Here is a 23063-nt window from a genome sequence, read left to right as displayed (position 1 = left end):
GGGAGGGGAGGAATACTTTTTTTTTCATAAATTTATCTTTTAGGTCTTGCCAAAGAAAGGGATATATACTGACATAGGGAAAGAAAAACTTGGGCTTAAACATATACCCATATGCAAACAAATTAAGAATCAGTAGAAATTAAAGTGGAATTGGTACATATTTGTAGTACAAGGTGTCCTCATTATACAGGTATTATCCAATTCCCCACCATTTTGAATTGCAAACACTGTCAGAACTTGAAAAGTCACTCAAGATTGATCAAGTATAAAATTATTCCTCTTTCAAACAAGACTCTCTTCTTAACAATATGCTTTACCCTCTATCATCTCAAAATATTTCTTAGTCAATCTCTCCCTGTGTATAAACAACTGAAAGAGTACTACACAAATATAAAACATACCAATTGAAAATGGGTACTGCAAATCCTGTAAAAACTTGAGGATTTTATGAAGCTGCTGAAATGATACTGGATGATTCTTCAGTGATTCTCATACAAAGGCACTATCAAATGAACATCTAGTAGCATTAGAAAGGTGCACAATTGGAAAAGAGAAAAATCAGCAAAAGTAGCTAAAAGATTAGGTGTGCCAAAAGAGAATGATCTGAATATTTTAGGGCTAATAGAGGCTTCAGGAACACATTTGAACACAGCTAGTATTTTGCAAAAATAATGTGTTTTATGATTTGCTAAAAATGACAAGATATAATCAGGCTTTTGTTTTTTTAAGAAAATCAATCCTATTCTAAATGCCGAAATTTCTAGAGATAATTTACATATATATGCATATTGATTTATGTGATTTTAGAAAGTTGGTATTGTTCACTAACTCTCATAAAATAACACAGGCATGATGAAAACTCTGTCATATAAAAGTATTTACCTTTACTGCATAATAATGGACTCCATAGGTCGGTAGAGCTTCTACTATTTTCATATACCTATGGAAAATGAATATATATTATAACCTCTTATTGAATTAGTTGGAGGGCCCTTTTGGGAAAAGTGATCTAAAGAAACACAATTTGTATCTACTTTCCTCATTATAACCTTGTCTTTGACTAAAGTAGAAATAGAATAAACCACTCCAGGGAGTAATATATTTTACTTCATCCAAATGTTGGGAGGTTGTTAACAAAAATTCAATTTCAAAAAGCTATAGGAAATGTTATTTTCTGCATATTAAAATTTCTATGGCTTAGAAACATATTGTACTTTATTATAAACCCAAACTGCAAGTATTTTTAAACTAGCACCTAATGATGCAAGTCATGAGAATCAACTTTTGGGTCATGCTCATAATAAATAAAAAATAAAGCTTATTTTCTGCTTGCTGTAAATTAAGCAAACATGCTATAATAAAAACATGGTGGTTTTTATTACTGATGGTGGTACACTTTTAGAAATTTATACTTAACTTTTAAGTCAAACCTCTTAGAAATATATGCTTTAAAACAGTGAATTTCATTATATGCTAACCTGATTTTTAAAAATATGCACCCCTCCAAAACAATTAAAGTGATGATGTACCTCTTGTTATTTTCAATTCAACAAGTATTTACTGTATACCTTTAAGACTTTATGGAGTAGACTAAATTGTGTAAGATTTCCTCTCTGCCCACAAAAAATTGAGGTTCCTGTATGATACAAGTGGACTCTTTAATAACATTTTGGAGATCAATGGCTCTGGACTTTGTAATCAATAATGTGATAACTTTTTAAAGTAAAAGGTCTACATGTTAGTGAATATAAAAAGTTAGGGGGACTTCCCTGGTGGCGCAGTGGTTAAGAATCCGTCTGCCAACGCAGGGGACAAGGGTTCGAGCCCTGGTCCGGGAAGATCCCACATGCCCCAGAGCAACTAAGCCCGCGTGCCACAACTACTGAAGCCCGTGCGCCTAGAGCCCGTGCTCCGCAACAAGAGAAGCCACTGCAATGAGAAGCCCGCACACCGCAACGAAGAGTAGCCCCCGCTCGCTGCAACTAGAGAAAGCCCGCGTGCAGCAATGAAGACCCAACGCAACTAAAAGTAAATAAATAAAATAAATAAATTTATTTTTTTTAAAAAAAGGTAGATGTGCCAAGGCCAGGCAGCAATTACACTGCACAGCCAGGATTCCAGCAAAGTGAGTCGGATTCCACAGTCTAGAGCCTTAACTACCAAGTTAGACAGTCTCTCATTTGCAGCCACAATGATAATGATCAAAGGAAGTAAGAGGGTGCTGCATTTCAACAAGGACAGTTCATAATACACATTAACCTAACCTAAAATCCTTCATGGGAATTCTTATTCCTTTTTGTTTTCCAGTTCAGAAAACAGGCACAAGTCAGGGATTCAACTTCAGGCTGTTAACTTCTCATTTCTGCCTTGAAGATCACAGCAGGTGCACTATGATAAAAAGGAGATGAATGCAAGAGCAGGGATATGGGGGAAATCTATACACTGACCAGGGGAATAGTCGCCAAGTCCTTATTTCACTTCTCACATGCTCTGAGCTATATTCAGCAGATTTTTTTTAAAAACTTCTATGGCCATAAAAGTTATTCTATTGTACAATTACTATAGCAATAATGCTACATTAGTTTTTACAATTCAAAAATTTTAAAATTATAAATTTCCTTTTTACAATTTAAAAACTTCAATGTAGCCTGTGAACTGTTCTTAATAAATGACGGTAACTCTATAGGTCTAAAATGCAGAAATCTATCATTATGGTCTGCTGTTGGTACCATAAAGAAACATTATCCAACACCGACACTGCGTGCTCCACCCAAAATAGAGTCACAAACCAGGTGACAAAACACGGCCTCCAGATAGATGTTGTTTGGCTTATGTTGTACTAAAATTTTCTTAAAATTACTTTGCAATGTTTAAAATTAGGATTTAAACATCGTAATTTCCAGCTTTTCTTGAAAAACATCAGATGATCTGGCAACATTATGCCTGAATGCTGAAGCTGAGTAGTCTTGTAAATAGCCAGGGCAAAAGCTCTCTAGTTCACCACAGTCCCCACCACTCCCTATTGCCTACACTTGGCCTATGATTTCTCATTTTTGTCACCTGTCTGACACTGGTAGGCATCTGAATTGATGACACCAAAGTCTGGAATGACCCAAGACACTTTATAATTCATGGTAAGATACTTCTAACCAGGTGAGTACTATATGCACACAAACTACACAAGAGAAATCATTTCAGATGACTTTCTCAAATGGAAGACATTACAACCATATCTAAGCAAAAAGAAAGATACTTACTGAACCACAGCTTGACCCCGAGTCAGACCTTTGATTTTCAAATAATGCTCAATTACCCTGTCCTCACTGTAAAACAAGGAAATGAAAAGTAGAGCAATGCATGACTGTATGAGGTACAGATCCAATTTCAAGGTTCTCAGGTGGCCTACTTGAAACACCTGAGAAAGAAGGCCTAGGCCAACTTGTTTGGGAGACAGAAGCTGGTCGACTTTTGTTTTTGTAGGATATGGACTATATGGACTCCTGAAGCTCAGCCATGTGACCTTGTCTCGATTTTATACAATTTTATATAATACACTTATATAATATGTGAATTTTGAAAAACTTAAGTTATTAGAAAAGGAAACATAACATCAATCATCAAATAAAAAACTAATATTCTCTCCCATAACTGAATGGAATATAACAAATAAAAAATAATGTTATTAAACGCTAGTCAGAAAGCCTTGCTGGGGAAATTAAAAGGGTTTTTTAGAGAGATCAGCAAGTGTAAAGTATTACAGACATTTTCCTTAAATTGTTCAGAAAGATTTAGAAAGAATTAAAAATGCTTCTGAGTGAGTGTTCAATCTAAAATATTCTACTGTCACTACTTGTGGACATAATACTTTAGAAGAAAACCCTTCACTATCGTCTTAGAATAAAACTTTTTGACTAGAAAGGAGAAACAGGCTGAAGTCTGGTCACCTTTGACATCATTCAGTTATTTACCCACCTTTCAGACTGGTAGCTCGTTAGTCATATCTCAAGTATAACTGAGAAGAATAAACGTTTTTATCTCTATACAACCAGTAAGCAACAGTAATTGGTCTTTGCTTTTTATCCTTAAGAAACTATCACTTAACAATGATTCATTTAGAAGGTTCCAGACTCAGGATGCAATGTAGCCTCAGTACCCACTCTCACTATTGACTTGGGAAATATTCCAACTTTCATATTACAGCTATTCATGTTGAATATTTATTTTGTAACTAGTTTTTTAGTGGAAAGGAAAACCATCTTCAGGATTTACAGCCTTAAATCGAGGAAAATATATTTAAAGGGAATGTAAGTAATTCAAGGGAAGAAAACGTACTTTTCTAGGAAAAATGTTGCATGGGAAATGGGTACTATGGATTCATTAAAATACAGACAAATAAAACAACTCAAAATAGACAGTGACTTCTGGCTGTAGAGGAAACCTCTGATCATTCAGGTTGTTTCTGTTTATTATGAACACCTCTGTTCAAGGAAATCTGTATTTTATACCACTTGTATTGCACTCTGCCAGATTAAGCCTGCATTATACAGTGACTGCACATATACTGAGCATGGTTCACTTAAAAGCATACTCTACAAATGTATTATGCACTTGAATGAGAAGGCACATGGCCACTCTTCACACATGGCTACAGTCTTGGGACAATGATCTACAGAGAGATTTGATAAGACCTTTTCACTGGAAGGATCAGGGTCTACTTATGATTAGACTGACACGTATGATGGGCAGTTTGATATTTTCCTCACTTATATTTCTTTTAGTTCCCTGAAGAGCATGCCGTTCTCAGTGGAGGTTACTGTAACAGGGTCACCGGCCATCTTGGCGTGGCTTACCAGTAGGCAAGGGAGGGGTGCTCCTGCAGAGTTTTGGTTGGAAAGGCTGGTAATGTCTTTAAATCTTTCCTGGCATTTTCATCACTAAAAAGAAAAGTAAGACAGTATGTCAGTCGTTGTTACCTAAAAGATTACCCAAGCTGGTCACCACATGAAATCTGAAAAGTAACAATAGTACATTGGGTTCTGTCAAATGTTACTGTCAGCATACATAAGGCTATAGACTTTAACTAAAGACAGCCCCCAAATGGACAACCAACCTGATGAGATTTTGAAGTCTTTAAAAGACAAAAAAAAAATTTTAAATACTATTAAATTGCCATAATCCCATTTTCCTTACTTATAAAGTCCATTTTCATTGTATATTTCCTATATGTATCTATTTTATTATTGATACATAATTATTACTATAATTGTGCACAATTTATATTCTATTTTTATGCAGCATTCTTCAAATTTCATTATACACTTTCTCCACACTCCTGTAGTACCCTCATAATTATTTTTAGTGGTTATATAATATTCACAATGTTGGAACACTGGTTATCCTAAAACCATTCACATAGAATCACCATTTTTTATAATAGCTATCATTGCAATAAAAAGGTTTGAGTGTAGGCCTTTCTATTACTCGTCTGTTACTTCCTTACCACTCTCTGAAATAAAATGGACCAAGTTGGCCATCTGCGGAAATCACTTGGATAGAAGATGACTTGAGGGACTTCCCTGGTGGTGCAGCGGTTAAGAATCTGCCTGCCAATGCAGGCGACACGGGTTTGATCCCTGGTCCAGGAAGATCCCACATGCTGCGGAGCAACTGAGCTCGTGCACCACAACTACTGAGCCTGTGCCCTAGAGCCCGTGAGCCACAACTACTGACCCCACGCGCCTAGAGCCCGTGCTCTGCAACAAGAGAAGCCACCGCAAAGAGAAGCCCACGCACCGCAACAAGGAGTAGCCCCCGCTCGCTGCAACTAGAGAAAGCCTGCGTGCAGCAACAAAGACCCAACACAGCCAAAAATAAATAAATAAATAAAAATAAAATAAAAATTAAAAAAAAAAAGATGACTTGAAAATGTGTTTCTAATGAAATCCAAGGAAGTTATCCCTCAAACTGCAACAAGTGAACTAAAATGTACCTCATGAAACAGCAGCTAATTTTAAAATGGCAAAATTCTGGGAATACAGGCAATATTTTATAATAACTATAAATGGAGTACAATCTTTAAAACCTGTGAATCTCTATGTCATACACTTGAAACATAATATTGTAAATCAACTATATCTCAGTTAAAAACAATAATACAATGAAAACAAAACCAAACCCAAAAAAATGGCAAAATTCTGGTTGTGAAAAGAGAAGGGTGTGGGTGGGATAGGGAGGGTGGGGGAGAGATGCAAGAGGGAGGGGATATGGGGATATATGTATATGTATAGCTGATTCACTTTGTTATACAGCAGAAACTAACACACCACTGTAAAGATATTATACTCCAAAAAAGATGTTAAAAAAAAAGAGAAGGGTGTGGTCTTTAAGGAACTTAACAGAAGGGAGAACAGGTAATATGACCCAGTCAGGTTTGTCCTGCACAGTGTGAGAATAGTCCCAAGTATTTAAGGAGGCAGTCTCTGATGAAACAGACATGACTCTCTGGGGTTCATTAGAGCCTAGGATAAGCCCATTAAAGAGTTACTCAAAATCATGATTACCCTGGTGTTCATCAAACAGCATACTGGTAACTTTTTTCCACTTACTTGCCACCTCTTCGTATCTTTGCCACTAGCAACTCTTTGTTGAGGTTACCAAGAGCACCATGAAATGCACTTCTAGGGCACTGTTCACCTCATGGAAGTCCCATCACAACTCTTCCCATGTGGTAGGTAGTATTATTACCCAGACTACTTCACAGGTATGAGTTTGAGGTTTAGAGAGGCTAAGCCTCTTGTTCAACATCTCTCAGCTACTATGTGGAGGAGCCAGAAGGCTTCAAAGGCCAAGACCATAAACACTGTATTCTATTACCTGATTCCCTGAAAGACTCCCAGAGCAGCGTCCTGGGACATTCTCATCTCTGGCAAGGCAGCACTCCCCTTCACCCTCACCTCTACTTATAAATGAAAACTCTGAACTGATTAGTTGCAAAATCCATCACTCAAGCATTTTTTTTTTTTAATATTTTTTTTAAAGGAATTCCTTTATTTTTATTATTTTTATTATTTATTTTTATTTTTTTTAGCTGTGTTGGGTCTTCGTTTCTGTGCAAAGGCTTTCTCTAGTTGCGGCAAGTGGGGGCCACTCTTCATCGCGGTGCGCGGGCCTCTCACTATCGCGGCCTCTCTTGTTGCGGAGCACAGGCTCCAGACGCGCAGGCTCAGTAGTTGTGGCTCACGGGCCTAGTTGCTCCGCGGCATGTGGGATCTTCCCAGACCAGGGCTCGAACCCGTGTCCCCTGCATTGGCAGGCAGATTCTCAACCACTGCGCCACCAGGGAAGCCCACTCAAGCATTTTTACATTAGCTTCCCCAGGGTTTGCCCCAATGTGAATCGTGATACTGAAAGAGATGAACCCCCAACTGTAGAACTGAACACTGAACTCAAGGTCAATCTCCTCCCAAAGCATTTATTCAATTACCTAGATCAAATGTTTTACGTCAAACTAGGGAACCAAGTATGGCCTGCAGACAGGCTTTGTTTGGTCCACGTTGCACTGTGCTGGATTAGAAATTGCTCTCTCCTGTCACTTGATCAGGCTTGGTGTAACTGGTTCTCCTTCAATGTCTACAGAAGGTTTGTTTACTGGTTCTATCATCAAGTTTCCCCACCAGGCCACAGGGCAATCAGGTGAACACACTGAGCAACCTGTACATAAACTTACTTTCAGTAAGAACAGATAGAGTTGAGTGTCAACTAGCTTAGAGACGGTATGATTTGTACCTGTCAATGCTACACTTCAAAACTAGGCTTGGGGCCCTTCCTAAAGGTGAGAGATCCGACTTTACAAATTACTCCAGGAAATGAAAAGTCACTTGGCTCCCATTCTTACATAAGGATAAATCTCTCTATTCATTTGAAATCTGAGCAGTATGGCTTAACCACATTGACAATCTCGGGAAACTGGTTTGGGCTTCCTGAAAACCAAAATATATACCACAATCGTATTTAATCATAGTAAAGGTCACCTGTCAACTCCCAGTAATGATATTTATTTCTCTTCATAATTTCTTTTACGCTCTGTCCTTCAAATCCCATTTCCTTTTCAAAGAGGTTGGCTTATGAATTTTTTGTGAAGGGCAAATACCTGTACATGTTCTAAAGTGACAGACTAAGGATAACACTTTTTGGTTTTTTTTTGGTTTTTTTAAAGTATTTGTTTATTTATTTATTTATGGCTGTGTTGGGTCTTTGTTTCTGTGCGAGGGCTTTCTCTAGTTGTGGCAAGCGGGGGCCAATCCTCATCGCGGCACGCAGGCCTCTCACTATCGCGGCCTCTCTTGTTGCGAAGCACAGGCTCTAGACGCGCAGGCTCAGTAATTGTGGCTCACAGGCCCAGCTGCTCCGCGGCACGTGGGATCTTCCCAGACCAGGGCTCGAACCCGTGTCCCTTGCATTGGCAGGCAGATTCTCAACCACTGTGTCACCAGGGAAGCCCCACTTTTTGTTTTTAATCATCACCACCAACCACATGTGTGTTATCTTCTGGGTTCATGTGAACTGTGTGCTGTGTTCCAAGAGCTCAGCCTCACATTCACTTATTTCTTTGGATTACAGTTAATTTTGTGGCAATCAAGACCTACTAGAGTAGAAGAAGAGAAGCTGCTATTTACCATAAATTCACTTATTCATTTAGCAAATACGTATTAAGTGTATACTGCATGCTGAGCACGTAGAAACAAGTGTCATATGACGAAGTTGCTTTTAACTTATACAAATGCAGTCAGCCAAAGGAGAGAGGAGAGAGGGGAATGAAATAAGAGGGAAATTTTATCCATCATTTTATTCAGCAAGCTCATGGTTGAGAATAAGTGTGAAACGGGAGACTTGAAGTTTCTGTCCTTTAAGATGATTTTAGTTCCTGTGTCCTTAAAGCACCAGTCTCTCAATATACTGAGATTTTTCTAGTATTTAAGCATTTAACACATGTCTGCTAAACGCACAACTTGTGTATCTAGTGACTAACTTAAGAAATAGCTACATGTTACAACTGGAGAAAAATACTACCTGTGTTGGATATATTGAAAGATGAACTTTGGCCTTCGACATGTCACCTTCCCAAGGAGTTTTTAATTTTAACTATGCACCATTAGAACCTACCCTAGTCCTAAGATGCGATAAGACATTATACATCTGGAAATGGTGACTAAATAAATCAATAAATTACCAAACGTTAATCACAAGGCAGCATCCTAAATAACAATGAATATTTACTCATTAAGACTTTTTTGGGATACTAATCAATCACTGGGAAGCAACTAAAATGTGCATTAATAGGCAAGTGGCTTAGGGATCATTTTAAGGAGAGTTTAGACTACTTTAAAAGGAATATAATTGAATAGGTGGAGCACAAGGGATTTGGGGGGGGCGTGAAACTATTCTGAATAATACTGTAATCGTGGATGCATTTGTCAAAAGCTGTAGAACACAGAGTGAACCATGATTTGACTATGGACTTTAGTTAATAATAATCTGTCGGGGGGGGGTCTTCCCTGGTGGCGCAGTGGTTGAGAATCTGCCTGCCAATGCAGGGGACACGGGTTCCAGCCCTGATCTGGGAAGATCCCACATGCCGCGGAGCAGCTGGGCCCGTGAGCCACAACTACTGAGCCTGCGCGTCTGGAGCCTGTGCTCCGCAACTAGAGAGGCCGCAATAGTGAGAGGCCCGCGCACCGTGATGAAGAGTGGCCCCCGCTTGCCGCAACTAGAGAAAGCCCTCGCACAGAAACGAAGACCCAACACAGCCAAAAATAAATAAATTAAAAAAAAAAATCTGTCAGTATTGATTCATCACTTGTAACAAATGTACCACACTAATGCAAGATGTTACTGATAGGGGAAACTGTGAAGAGAGGGGGAGGGGGAAGGAGAGAGGATATATGAGAACTCTCCATACTTTCTGCTCAATTTTTGTGTAAACCTAAAACTGCTCTAAAAACTGAAGTCTATTAATTTTTTTTAAAAAAGGTAAAAAAATAAAGAAATATACTTTAAATTAGTGGTTCTTAACTGGGGCAATTTTGCCCCTTGGGGGATATTTAGCAATGTCTTAAGACTTTTTTTGACAGTCACAATTGGGGAAGGAGGTGTTACTGGCATCTACTGAGCTGAGGCCAGGATGCTACTATACATCCTACAATACACAAGATGGGCCCCCAGCAACAAAGAATTATCTTGCCCCAAATGTTAATAGTGTTGAGGGCTGAGAAACCCTGATTTGGATGAGTATAAAACTCCTGATAATTCAACCCTAAAACTTCTAATTGTATTGTATCTTTCAGACTTAAGATTTTTTCTTTTGTGTCACTCTTAGACTATTAAATATTAGAATATAAATATATCTTAGATGCAACTCTCTAATAGGAGCCAAGTGAGAGAAGCATTAGAAATCCAACAGTCTAAGCCAGCTGAGTAAGGCAAGTCAAGCTCAGCAGCAGACACAGGGACACAATGGGGACTTGGTGGGGACCATGAGGAAGAGAAGAGAACATTACCCACTTGAAGTTACTTAGGATATAGATTTGACTGTGTGTGACAGAGATCAACACTTTAATTTCTCTTTACGTACAAGTTAGAGCTAGAATAGCATGAAGTGTTCAGGGACCGAAACTCTTGCTGCTTCACCATTCGTGGGGTTCTGCTGTCCTTCACATGGTTCCAGATAGCCCACCACCACGTCCACCTTTTAGCCATCACGTAGTGGAAAAAGAATAAAGGAGGACGTACCCACTCTTTTAGGGGCAAAACCTGAAAGCTGCCCACTTCCCCTAATCCCACTGGCCAGAAAAATCACAAGGCTCTTGATAATTGCAAGGGACACTGAGATATGTAGTTTTTTATTTTGGGCAGCCATATGTCTCGCTAAAAATTTTACTAATATGGAGAAAAGGGAGATTGGATACTGAGGAAACAATCAGCTGCCACTGCTGATGGGGAACCACCACTCAGATCAATGTAATTTCTGCCACGTGGGAATGTGGATCCACTATTGCCTAATCATTGCACTTTCTTCAAAAATAAGGCAAAATCTCAGAGTTTTACCTAGAATGTCTGAATTTTAAAATATTGCCTCAACCAAAAAACAAAAAAGTAAAGCCAAAAATAAAAAGTAAAGCATTGTGCATAAAACATACCTGCGGACCATCACTATCGCTTTGCAACTTCTGACAAACTATTAGTAAAGAATGTATAGGGAGGCCCTTCTCAGTTCAGCTTGGTTTCTAGTTTCAGATAATTTACTTACAGTGCAAAACACCAGTAGGGCATGAGTAAATGAGACACGTAAATAATTTTGACAAATGTGGAATCTGGACCATCCCAAAAGATTACTTTCTCAGGAAAAAACACAGCCTTAATTTCTTTGTGTTAGTAAAGGTTCCTATTAATCCTCCAAATCTGTTCATCTGTGCTATTGCAAAATATCCTTTCTTGTGAATACACAACATCACTTTCTATAAGGACCTATTAACACAGGAAACTTCTAACAAGCCACCACCAATAAGGAGGTGATTGAGCTGGGGACCTGTCTATGACACTAAAAGAGGACCAAAAAGATGGCTGAGACAGACGACCTGGCAGCAAAATGGGTTAAATCGTTCAACAGCAGTGCACAAGTAGAAACCCAAATGGCCAACAGGCAGAAGCAAGTGTTCAGCTTTATAAGTACTCAGGGAAATGCAAATTAAACCTTCAATGAATTACCACTTCGCACCCGACTGCACTGAGGTTACATGAAGATGAAGGGCGATAGGAACTCCCATCCATTGCTGTGGAATGCCAACTGACATGATCATTTTGGAAATTTGCATACCCCATGACCCAGAGATCCTTTCCTAGGTATACCTCTAGAGAAACTTACGCAAAAGAATAGGGTTTATAGCAGCATTGTTCACAGTAAGACAAATAAAGAAAACAGCCCAAATATCCCATAACAGGAGAAATGATAAAATTCCAGTATTCATACAATGGAATACCATACAGCAAACAAAATACAGACTAGCTTCACACAACATGATGAATCTCACAATATTTAGCAAAGAAGCAAGACCCAAAATAATATATACATCACCATCCCATGTATATAAGTTCGAAAGCAAGCAAAATGAAACTACAGAGAATCATACATAGGTGATACAGTATAAAGCAAAACAAGAAAATATGTTCCATACAGCCCAAGTACCTTTGGGGAAAAGAGAGGATTTTTATTGGGAAAGGGGGGTCCACTACACATTCGGGGTGGGGTGGGATCCTGGCAACATTCCTCATGGGGTGTGGTTATGTGGCTGTGTAATTTCTAATTTGTTCTTTAAACCATTCATACATGTTTTACACATCCTTCCGGGTGATATAATTCACATCAAAAACTAAGTCAAATATGGTTAGTGGGTGAAAGGGAGGGTACCGATGAGGAAGCCCATTGCCATTTAGAGGGCAAGTGTTCGAAACACTGGTGCATTATTCTTCAGTTAATCCTGATCATTTTCAGAGTTTAGAACCTGAAGGATTTCACGTCTGAGTGGACTGACAGTAGCTGAATCCTTATTTGTTCACCCTCCGAAGAACCCCTGCGGGGGAATTTGCCTGGGAGCCAAGGCCACGTGGATCCACTGAGCTGGTCGGGGCAGCCAGGTCTGGCTTGGGCAGAGAAGGCCCCTCCTGGGGCTGACAGGCAGGCAGGGTGGGAGGCTGGGTTTATATGAATGAGGATCAACCTCAGAATCCCAAGGGAGGGCCTCTAAATAGCCGGGAGGTGAGCAAGCCTGGACGGAGATGTCTCTGCCTCATCCCAGCAGGAAACGCACTCACCCTGTCTGGACATTCTTTTTTTTTTTTTTTTTTTTTTAATTTATTTATTTTTGGCTGCGTTGGGTCTTCCTTGCTGCAGGTGGGCTTTCTCTAGTTGTGGCTCACGGGCTCTAGAGCGCAGCCTCAGTAGTTGTGGCGCACGGGCTTAGTTGCTCTGCGGCATGTGGGATCTTCCCGGACCAGGGCTCGAACCCGTGTCCCCTGCATTGGCAGGCGGATTCTTAATCACTGTGCCACCAGGGAAGTCCTGTCTGGATGTTCTTGAACCGAATGCAATGGAAGTGTTATTTTAAAGACGAACTTGACCAGAACTGCCAAGAGGGACTGCTTTCTCCAGGTCCTAGCCAAAGACAATGCCCGTAAATCTACAAGACTTGCTCCTTCTCAGTAACAAAGCAGAAATTGCTATTCTTCATCCTTTCAGGAGGAATTCAGATGCCACAATGAAGAACACTGCGTTTTATCTAATTATCTAGGCTGATAATTAGATAAAATACCTCATAATACCTCCTTTAGGTATTCCAAGTTCCTATTCTGACAGTTTTCTAGAAGGAAGGGGCCCATGACCCACCATTTAGCCACCGCAGCTCTTTTTCCCGTGATGATTCCTTTTGGCATTCCCAAGCCCCCTTTTACGGGCTCTTGTTTTTCTTTACTGACCGCAAAAGCCCTGTAGGAATGTGCCAACCTCACTCATTTTTGAGAGAGCCACATGGCTGGCAAAGCTGAGGCCACCCTTTGTGTGCACTGGAGCAGTTGTGTGGAAACAGCCACCCCCAGCAGATGTGTGCACCTGTTTGTGCCTAATTGGGAACTTGCCCACAGTGACAATCAGCCACCTGCCATTCTCAGGCTGGAGGACGAGGGAGTGAGAGCAATTAGCAAACTGTGGTGCTGGCACTTCTGGAGCAAACAGATCACTGAATGAGATCCCTCAAAGATGGTAGCTGTCAATGCTTGGTGTGGAAGCATCCTTAGGTTTCTAGGACAGTTTAAAAAAAAAAAAAAAAAAGCCCAAGCCCCAAACTTCCCTTTTCTTTTTGATGCTAACGCTCTTCCTTATCTGAAATTCCAAGCGAAGGTGCCTAAAAAGCACGTTAAGTATAATGACCCAATGGAAATGAGCGTAGAAACATCACCAAGACATAAATTAAGCTCTTTAAAAAGTAACTTGGGACTGGAGTCTTGCATGAGTATAACTCATGCATATGCAAATGTAAAAAAGCTATAGTTAACGCCTGTTGAACACTCAAGATAAAGTCTACCATGTAGCCTAAGGGGTCTCCAAGATCTCAAGCAAGTTGTCACAGCTGGGAGCTCTATTTAATACTGTGCTATGTGCAAGCTAAAGATTTACTGTCTTTAGGAACTGGTGTAAATTAGAAACGTTTGCCAGTCTTCTGGAGTTGCCTGTACAGAGGCTGGTGATAAGCCACTTCCTTATCTATGCTTGCTAGAGAGCTGGGGTGGCCGTCAAAGTTTTGCACTATACTGAAGGAATGGGCCATGGCAATGATCATAACAGCCAGAAAAACTGTATTTAATGTCTGTTAAATGGTGTAACAGGTGTCAACTCAATTACTAAAGCATTCCAGCTGGATCCAGTGTTTAAGGAGGACAGCTTGCTTAAACATGCCATTATTAGAAGGATCTTGGATACTGAATATAAACACTAATTTCCTCGACTAATCTACCAGCGTTGATCAACACCTTGGTAGTTAGCAGTTTAAGGTATGTTCTCAGTTTACTTAGAGCATTTGTTCACCGGCCAGACTGCCTTCACATCACCTTTTTTTAATTTAAAAAAAAATCATGTTTCTTTCAGTTATCTGGGAACTTGGCCTTCAGTGATGAAGCTAGTTTATTATCTCCTTGACTTAACAACTAGGGAGTTCTAACAGTAAATTACTCTCCACTAATTCCTAGGTAAAGGGATATTAAAGGTTGACAAGCATGAGAAAACACAGTAGTTCTTACAATCCCCTGACTAGCAGCATCCGTATTATCTGAGAACTTGTTAGAAATGCAAATTCTTGGGCCAACCCCAGACCTACAGAATCAGGAGGGCAGAAGGTGGGACGCAGCAATCTGTTTAATAAATGACTTGAGAACCACAGGAACAGAATAATAGAATAAACACATCATAAAACAAAGGGAGATTTTCAAGAAAGAGATAGCAATCTACAGTTTAAAACAGGAAAGAAGGTCAAAGAGGCTGAGGACAGCCCAGGAGGTTAGTTTCACGAGACTCTTCAAGGCTGACCCAGCAGTTACACAGAGTGGATACCTTCATTCAGTCCCTAAAAAAGAAATGCTTTGAACAACAGCTCACACTCACTGAGCACTACGAGGTTTCAGAGACTGGACAAAAACCTCTCTCTACAGGTTATGCTATTATCACCAGCATCCCCATTACACAGATGTGAAAACTGAGATTTAAGAGAGATTGAAACTCACACAGCAAGAAAGTGACTCCAAGCCTGTGCCTGAACCACTCTGCCTAACTCCTCTAATTCCGAAAAGAGACAGAAAATGCGGGGAGGAGGAGGTGAGGAGGAGACCGAAGGCTTTTGCCAGCTTAACTCGAGGCTTCAGAATTTATAATTATAGTGGCCTCTCATCGATTCTACTAAAGTTAGTTTCTGGGACTTCCCTGGCGGTCCAGTGGTTAAGACTCCGCGCTTCCACTGCAGGGGGGCACGATTCCTGGTGGGGGAACTAAGATCCTGCATGACGCGCGGTGTGGCCAAAATATAAAATAAAAAAAATAAAAAAGTAAAAATAAAGTTAGTTTCTTCGGTGAGGATAGGCTGCATTTTTTAAACTAGATAATCTGGATTAGCCAAAAACTGGATTAAACCACAAAGATCTGAACACAGATAAGAAGACTTAATATGTGTTATCACTGAATGTTTCTTAAACCCAACCCAAACCACTACAGTCTATAGTTGTCCCCTGATAGCAAAGATACCAAATTTAGTTTAAAAAAATTTGTTTTAAGAGCCACAAAATCAGACCCCAGTCATTTTCAGCAGAATTTTAAAACAGGGCACCCAAACCCGCCTGAGAAGCCCAACACCCAACAAAGTTTCCTTAAAACACACGAGGTGTTCCTGAGGCCTGATTTTTTAATCTTGACTAAAAACTTCATAGTAAAACCTCTACCCCTGTCGAGTTCTCTCTTTTAGAGGACAGGGGGCTTGGGAGGAGCTGCAGAAAGTGGGAAACAAATTGTCATCATTCATAGTCAATCATACACCAAGGCAGAAAGCTAGGGCTCAAATCCACCCCATTCTAAAGCCACCACTGATTGTTGCAGACAGTTTAGTCAAACTGCTCACAGACTGAGACGATTTCATAATAGCTAAAATAAAGTGCCCTCCTCACTTTCCACCCCTCCAGACCAAACCCTGCCAGCTGGTTTAGGCGAGCTGAGTTGGTGTGTCCGACCCTGAGTTCACAGACGGGGGAAAACAGGGCCCGCTGATGTTAAAGACTTACCCAGGGGCGCCTCGGGGAGGTGGCGCTAGATCGAGAGGACCAGTGGCTGCTTGACTGGTTCTCCGGACTCCAGGTCAAAGTGGCGCAGCCGGGGAGGAGAAGGAAGCAGAGGAGGGAACTGGAAAGCCAGGAGGAGAGAGGAGGGGGAGGGGCCGGAAGAGCCAGGCGGGCTGGGCCAGACCTTGCCCCCTCCCCTCCCAAGTCACAGGGTCTTTCCAATCTTGGAATTTTCTTCCCACCCCATTTAAACAGTTCTTGATCACGCCTCAAGCCAAATCAGGTGATCACCATTTGCAGAGCGGAAAGTGAGACCTGAAAGGAGCCCTTCTCCTGGCCTCCCCCTTAAGCTAGGGATGCTTCCCACCACTTCTGCGAGAAGGAGGGATGCCCTCCATTCATCTTAACCCAATGAAGCTCCTTCCCTGGGGATCAGGTGTGAGCACACGTTTCTAGGCTGCCTCTGGTTTGCAGCTCCCTCCGACCACTCAGCCCCTTCACAGGACAATAAACGAAACTCTTGCGGCTTTAAAGGAGACTGTCCTGGGCATGTGCTGTGTTGCAGACAAGTGCTCAGCATTTTACTTATACAAAATACAAAAAAAAAGGAACTCATTTAATCCTTATGGCGAACGTAGATGTAGGTGCCATTTCTAACTTACAGATAAAGAAACTGAGGTTTAGAGAGGTCACCTGGCTGCCCACTGTCCCACCAGAGCTGGCACATGGGCAGCCAGGGTTGGGACACAGGCTACCGCAAAGCTGCCACATACTTAGAAACAAATCAACAGAGCGGCCTACCAGCTGGCCCTAGACTTGTAATGTGCAGTAATAAGGTAAGGCCTTAGAACTGGATACAGTCCCAGGTCTCCATGTTTGTAGGACGTTTGTGGTCTTAGATAAACTAACCTTTGTGAGCCTCAGTTCCTCATTATAAAGACAGGGATAGTGACCTGTTTTATAGGGTTCTTGGGAAAATGCTATGAAGCTGTGTTGCTATGAAGGCACTTGCCTATGTTCAATAAATGTGTTCCTTCATTTCTGATCACAGCCCATGAAACCAACAATTATAAACACTTTATTTCTACCATTCTCAGAACAGGCTGCGGGTGGATTATTACCACTGAGAAGAATCCCCAGTGGGCGATCTAGATTAGAGTTGCCAGATTAAATATTTAGAACACACACTCAAAAAGTTATTCGTTGTTTATTTTATTTGCTCAATCTGGCAACCCTAAGGGCTGGTAATAAACCACATGGGAAAAGAACTTTGGAAGTGACTTGGCAAGTCCCAGGTTGTAAGCGGCTTTAGGATTGGCTCAACAGAACCCACAGTAACTGGTGGAATTTCAGCCTTGAAACTTGCTCTTCCAACATCATGACCAATCCATGGAATTTGTGTCCGATCCTCGTCATCTCAGCACTCTACCAAAGAGACAAGAAACCGGCGTGTGTTCTGGGAAACACAGCGTCCACTCAGCTAGAATTCCGTTGCTGTTAAATTTCTGTCTGTGGCCTAACTTGTAACAAAGGACGAATTACTCTGTCCATCTGTGTGCTTGATAGGGATCAACTGTCAAACTACCTTTTTTTCTTTTCTTTAAGTCTAAAGAATTTCTAATAATAATGAAAATGTGATGAGAGATTTTTCTAAACATTAGTCAGCTTGCCAAGGATTCTGATCCTTTGAAACTTCAACTCTTTTAGAAGAAATGTAATCCATAAGGATGACTTTGGCTGAGAATTAGGTTAACATGAAAATTTGTAAATATTTAAAATAAAAACATTTTAGAAATTCATAGAGACAGAGGGTAGAATGGTGGTTGCCAGGAGTTGGGGGGAACCCAGTGAGATTCCAAGGTCTGAGCCAGCGCTGATGACATTCCATTGCTGCCAGAAACAAGCCATGAAGAACTGCCTGGCATGCGGGTCCAGGAGTTTGCCAAAGTCTAACTGCATTTGCATTATCAGCCCAAAGCAGTAGATATTGTTAAACATCTTTTGGATTCACTCTTGAGGAATTAAAGCAGTAGATACTGTTAAACATCTTTTGGATTCGCTCTTGAGGAATTATCAAGTGGAAAGGCTGAGTAGAAAATCAGAGGATGGGGGTTAAAATCCAAGTACCACCATATGTGGAAAAGATATGTGACCGTGATCACTACGTCTGTCTCCACATCTGCAGAACAAGGATCTCAACGGCTACAATTTGAGGATCAGATGATAAAAGTACCCAGGAATACCTGGCACCTAACAGATGATGATGAAAGCAGGGTGCACAGTGGTGGAGTGAAAACAGCATGACCTCTGCCATCAGATGGCTTGAGTTCAAACCCTAACTCCATATGGTAACCAGCTGTATGACTTGGGCAAGTTACTCAACTTCTCTGAACCTCAGTATCTTCATCTATAAAATGAGGCTAGGGACTTCCCTGGTGGTCCAGCGGCTGAGACTCCGCGCTTCCACTGCAGAGTGCGTGGGTTCGATTCCTGGTCAGGGAACTAAGATTCTGCATGCCGCAGGGTGCGGCCAAAAACAAATAAATAAATAAATGAAGTACAAAATGTAAACATCGGGAAAAAAATTTCAAAAATGAAATGAGCAAAATAATACTACCTAGCTCATAGAGCTGATACCAGGGTAGCAACTGAGTATTTAGGAAGCTTTCGGAAATGAGTATTCCAGGTGCCAGGCACTGTTCTAACCCTTTCACGTGTATTTTCTCTCGATTTTCACAATGCCCTTATGAAGTCAAGGTTGTTACTCCCCGTGCTTCAGACCTGGGCGATCATACATACTGAAATCAGAAAAGGGTAAGAGGTTCCCAGACATATATGCAAAAAGGCTGTTTTGCAGAATTCTGTGTGGTTCCAGCTTCCTCAATGGAGTACCCGTTTAGACACCTACAAGAGGACCCCTTCTTTAATAATCCATTCAACACCCGGGCCTTCTCAATGCCTTACAGTTTTCAACAACCAGGACCAAGCTACAATTTGCAAGGCCCAGTGAAAAATCAAAATGTGGAGCTTCTTTGTGAAAAAATCATGGAGAATTCCAAGATTTCAAGACAGAAGAGCATCAAACCAAGAGTGGCGTGCTTCCGAGCAGGGGGCCCTGTGTGACTGCACAGGTCACACATCCATGAAGTCTGCCCTGCCAACAGCTTTTTCCCTGGTAGGTTTCCACTGTCTTAATTGCTTCCTTTCTGCCTGCCCAGCCTCAGGCGCCTGTGCTGAGAACTGAGTGAGCCTGTTCACAAAGGCATGCAGGCCCCTGGGGGCCAGCAGGTTCTGGACAGGGCCTCCCACATACGGGGAGAATCACAGGCTTGCTGCTCTGGGGTGGCAGGGAAGGGCTGTAAGCCTTGGTTTGGGAAGTTTCCGTCAGGCCAAGTGGGTAGTGTTCCATGAATCTTACATTCATTTTGAAAAAGGATGCAGTGCAGGAGATCTGCAGGTCACTGTGCTAAGCTCTGAGTTTTTTAACAAGACAAAATAACATTTTAAAAAATTGTGACATAAGCACTATATTTTCATTTTCAATAAATGAAAACACACTGACATGCAAAGAAGAAGGAAAATTGTAAACATTTCTATCCCCACCATCCCAAGACAACTGTTAGTCATGACAATAGTACCTGCTTAATTTTTTTTACCCCTACCATAAACCGGGCAGTGCACAATGCACTATTAACACTGTATTGCAAATTTGAAAGCTGCTAAGAGAGTAGATCTTAAACGTCCTCATCACAAGGAAAAAAAAAATTTTTGTAACTATGTGTGGTGTTGGATGTTAACCAGACTTATTGCGGTGATCATTTTGCAATACATACAAATACTGAATCATTATGTTCTACACCTGAAACTAATATAATGTTACATACCTCAATAAAAAAACCATATCTCAATAAAAAAATTTTTTATAAAAGAACTGTAATTATTCCCACTTACAGATGGGAAACTGCAGCTTAGAGATGTTTAGTAACTCAGTTAAGATTATTCACCAGTGAGAAGTGGGATGTGGAATCCAGTTCAGCTTTGCCTAACTTCAGAATCCACTCTACAACAGTCTATGTGGTAGAGAGATCTGTAGGTGTGCAGAAAGAATATACTAGAACTTCTTTCTTTTTTTTTTTTTTTTTTTTGGCTGCACCACATGGCTTGCAGGATCTTAGTTCCCCGACCAGGGATGGAACCCTGGCCCCAGCAGTGAAAGCGCCGCGCCGAGTCCTAACCAGTGGACTGCTAGGGAATTCCCAATACTAGAACTTCTAACGATATTTATTTTTATTCATTCTTGGAACATGTTACTCTATCTCTTTCCTTTTGATGCATTACTCTTTTGTGAACATTTTATAATGTATGTGATGTCAATATAGTTCTACATGTACATAACTATATAATTAAATAATTAAAAGTAAACATATATTGAGAATGAAAGGGGCTGTATGAACAAAAAAATTTAGGGGCTCCTGCACGATGCTACAACTTAAGGACCAGTTTTTATATCTGTATCATGTATTTGAACATATTGGTATATATAATTTTTTTATAAAAATGGATAATACGTACGCTTTTTTCCTACTTCCTATATTATAATCATTTTTCCGTGTCAATAAATATTCACCTACAACAATATTGTAATGTAAGTATTGGGCTCCTCAAGTATTAATTTTGGTAAGTAAGATCTGATGATTTAGAACAAGGATCTGATATCCATCCTTCATTCCTATGCCTCCACCCCACCCCCACTCCAATGAACAGTAGAATATAATTAACTATCTGGAAGCCAGGGATTCTCCTTAAAAATGCATCTCTCTTCCCAAAAGAACTGAAATCAGGGTCTCAAAGAGATGTTTACCTATTTTTGTTCATATCAGCATTACTCATATAAGAGCCCAAAAGTGGAAGTAAACCAAGTATCCATCCATGGATGAATGGATAAACGAAGTGGTATATACATACAATGGAATATTAGCCTTAAAGTACAGGAAATTCTGACACACGTTACAACATGGATGAACCCTGAGGACATCATGCTGAGTGAAAGAAGCCAGTCATAAAAAAACAAATACTGCATGATTTCACTTCCATAAGGCCTCCAGAAAAGGCAAATTCATAGAGACGGAAAGTAGAATGGTGGCTGTTAGAGAGGCTGGGGGCAGAGGGGAGAGGGGTTATCATTTAATGGGCGCAGAGTTTCCATTTTGCAAGATGACAGATCTTGGAGATGGATGCGGTGATGGTGGCACAGCAATGTGGATGTACTTAATACCACTGAACTGTGCACTTAAAAATGGCTGAGACGATAAAACAATAATAGCAACATCATCTAAAATGCATCTCAGTATACGAGATGGGGCTTAGCGGAACCAAACTCCCAAGTACTAAGTCTCCATTCTGTACCGGGCACCCTGCAAGGTGCTTGATCTCACTCAATCCTCACAACGAATCTCTGCAAGAAAAGGGACCTTAGGTTCAGATGGCTTCAAAACTGGCTCAAGGTCACACCACTAGCAGATGAGGAGGGCTTGTCTCACTCAAACTCATGCCTGCCTGTCTGAGTCCAAGGCCCAGGCCTTTCTCCAGTGTCTCTTATAAAGGATGTAGAAGGGCTGTGGCTCAGGAATAAAAGGAAGGCCGGAAACTCAGTCTGCCTCCATCACAGCCCTTGCTTGTTCCAATGCCTCTCACGTTGTAGGTATTAGGTGTTCAATCTACAAGAGTGAATAAGGTCGAGCAATGAGAAGAAGACAAGGTATTCCAAAGGCACTGCTGACTGAGCGCTCATTTCCGGCCTTCTCACTCTTAAGCTATGTCCTCAAGTGACTAATATTAGACTCGGGGCCACTCCAGTGATAACACCACTTACCATGGTAGAGTCCACTGCCTGCTGTCCTCACTGCCTTCTATCAGGGACAGCAAGGATACATGGAGGCCTCCTGATACAAGTGTAAGACAAAACGGTAAATCTGAGATGGTCAGGGAGACCTGGGGACTGTAGGTCTGGTCCTGTCAACCTGAACTGTCATGGATATGTCACTTGTTAGTTCATCAGCTATGAAAGGAGGGTTCCAATACATAATATTGGGCAGCCCTAACATTCTCTGCATAGAGCAGATGAAAAAGCACCCACCGTATGGGATGGATGATTCCTTCCAAATTCAGGGCTCTTCAGAAAAAGCAAGTTCAGAACTTGATGAATGTTTACCCCAAGAGTTACTGGAATTAAAATCGAGGGACGCAATAATCTGGCAAGGAGTACAAAGAAAAGGTTTGCCAAAACTGCTTATCTTTTAAGGGCATTTTAATACTGAGCTTTCAGAGAATAAATAATCCCCTGCTTCACAAAGTGAAGTCCATAGAACACTGGTCTGGCAGGAGGCTCACACATCAGGGACAAATAAGTGTTGGAAACACTGTTTATGTGTCTTCTTCTGGGAGATCCGCCATGCACGTGAGCAGATTCGAACTTCATGGAAAAGAACTTTGTTTAGCTTTTAACCACGTATTTCCCACACTTATTTGTCTGCGGTTCCCTATGTGTTGTTATCTTGTTTGTTTATTCAACATAGCAACTCTAAACATCTGGTCAAGCCATGGGGAAATGTTAAACCATAATATGGTAATATAAATATAATCCACAGAAAATTTCTTAATCTCACTTGTAACGTGGGAATAATATTCCACCAACCTCA

At 40.8% G+C, this 23063-nt stretch overlaps 1 protein-coding gene across 9 annotated transcripts in view; it reads right to left on the bottom strand.

Moving 5' to 3' along the window:
• Nucleotides 1-23063, bottom strand: part of FRMD4B (FERM domain containing 4B) — a 339770-nt gene that overhangs the window by 47164 nt on the left and 269543 nt on the right. For all 9 annotated transcript variants that reach the window (XM_068557491.1, XM_068557496.1, XM_068557494.1 and 6 more), the window contains 3 exons: nucleotides 4851-4934; nucleotides 3258-3323; nucleotides 883-940 (listed from right to left, as the gene is read on the bottom strand). In XM_068557491.1, coding sequence (XP_068413592.1) covers nucleotides 883-940; nucleotides 3258-3323; nucleotides 4851-4934 — 208 coding nt within the window. The remainder of the gene's footprint in view (nucleotides 1-882; nucleotides 941-3257; nucleotides 3324-4850; nucleotides 4935-23063) is intronic.

Source organism: Eschrichtius robustus, chromosome 12, assembly GCF_028021215.1.
Source record: "Eschrichtius robustus isolate mEscRob2 chromosome 12, mEscRob2.pri, whole genome shotgun sequence".
Taxonomy (NCBI): Eukaryota; Metazoa; Chordata; class Mammalia; order Artiodactyla; family Eschrichtiidae; genus Eschrichtius; species Eschrichtius robustus.
Note: the sequence above shows the minus strand (reverse complement) of the source record. Positions and strands in the feature narration are given on the sequence as shown.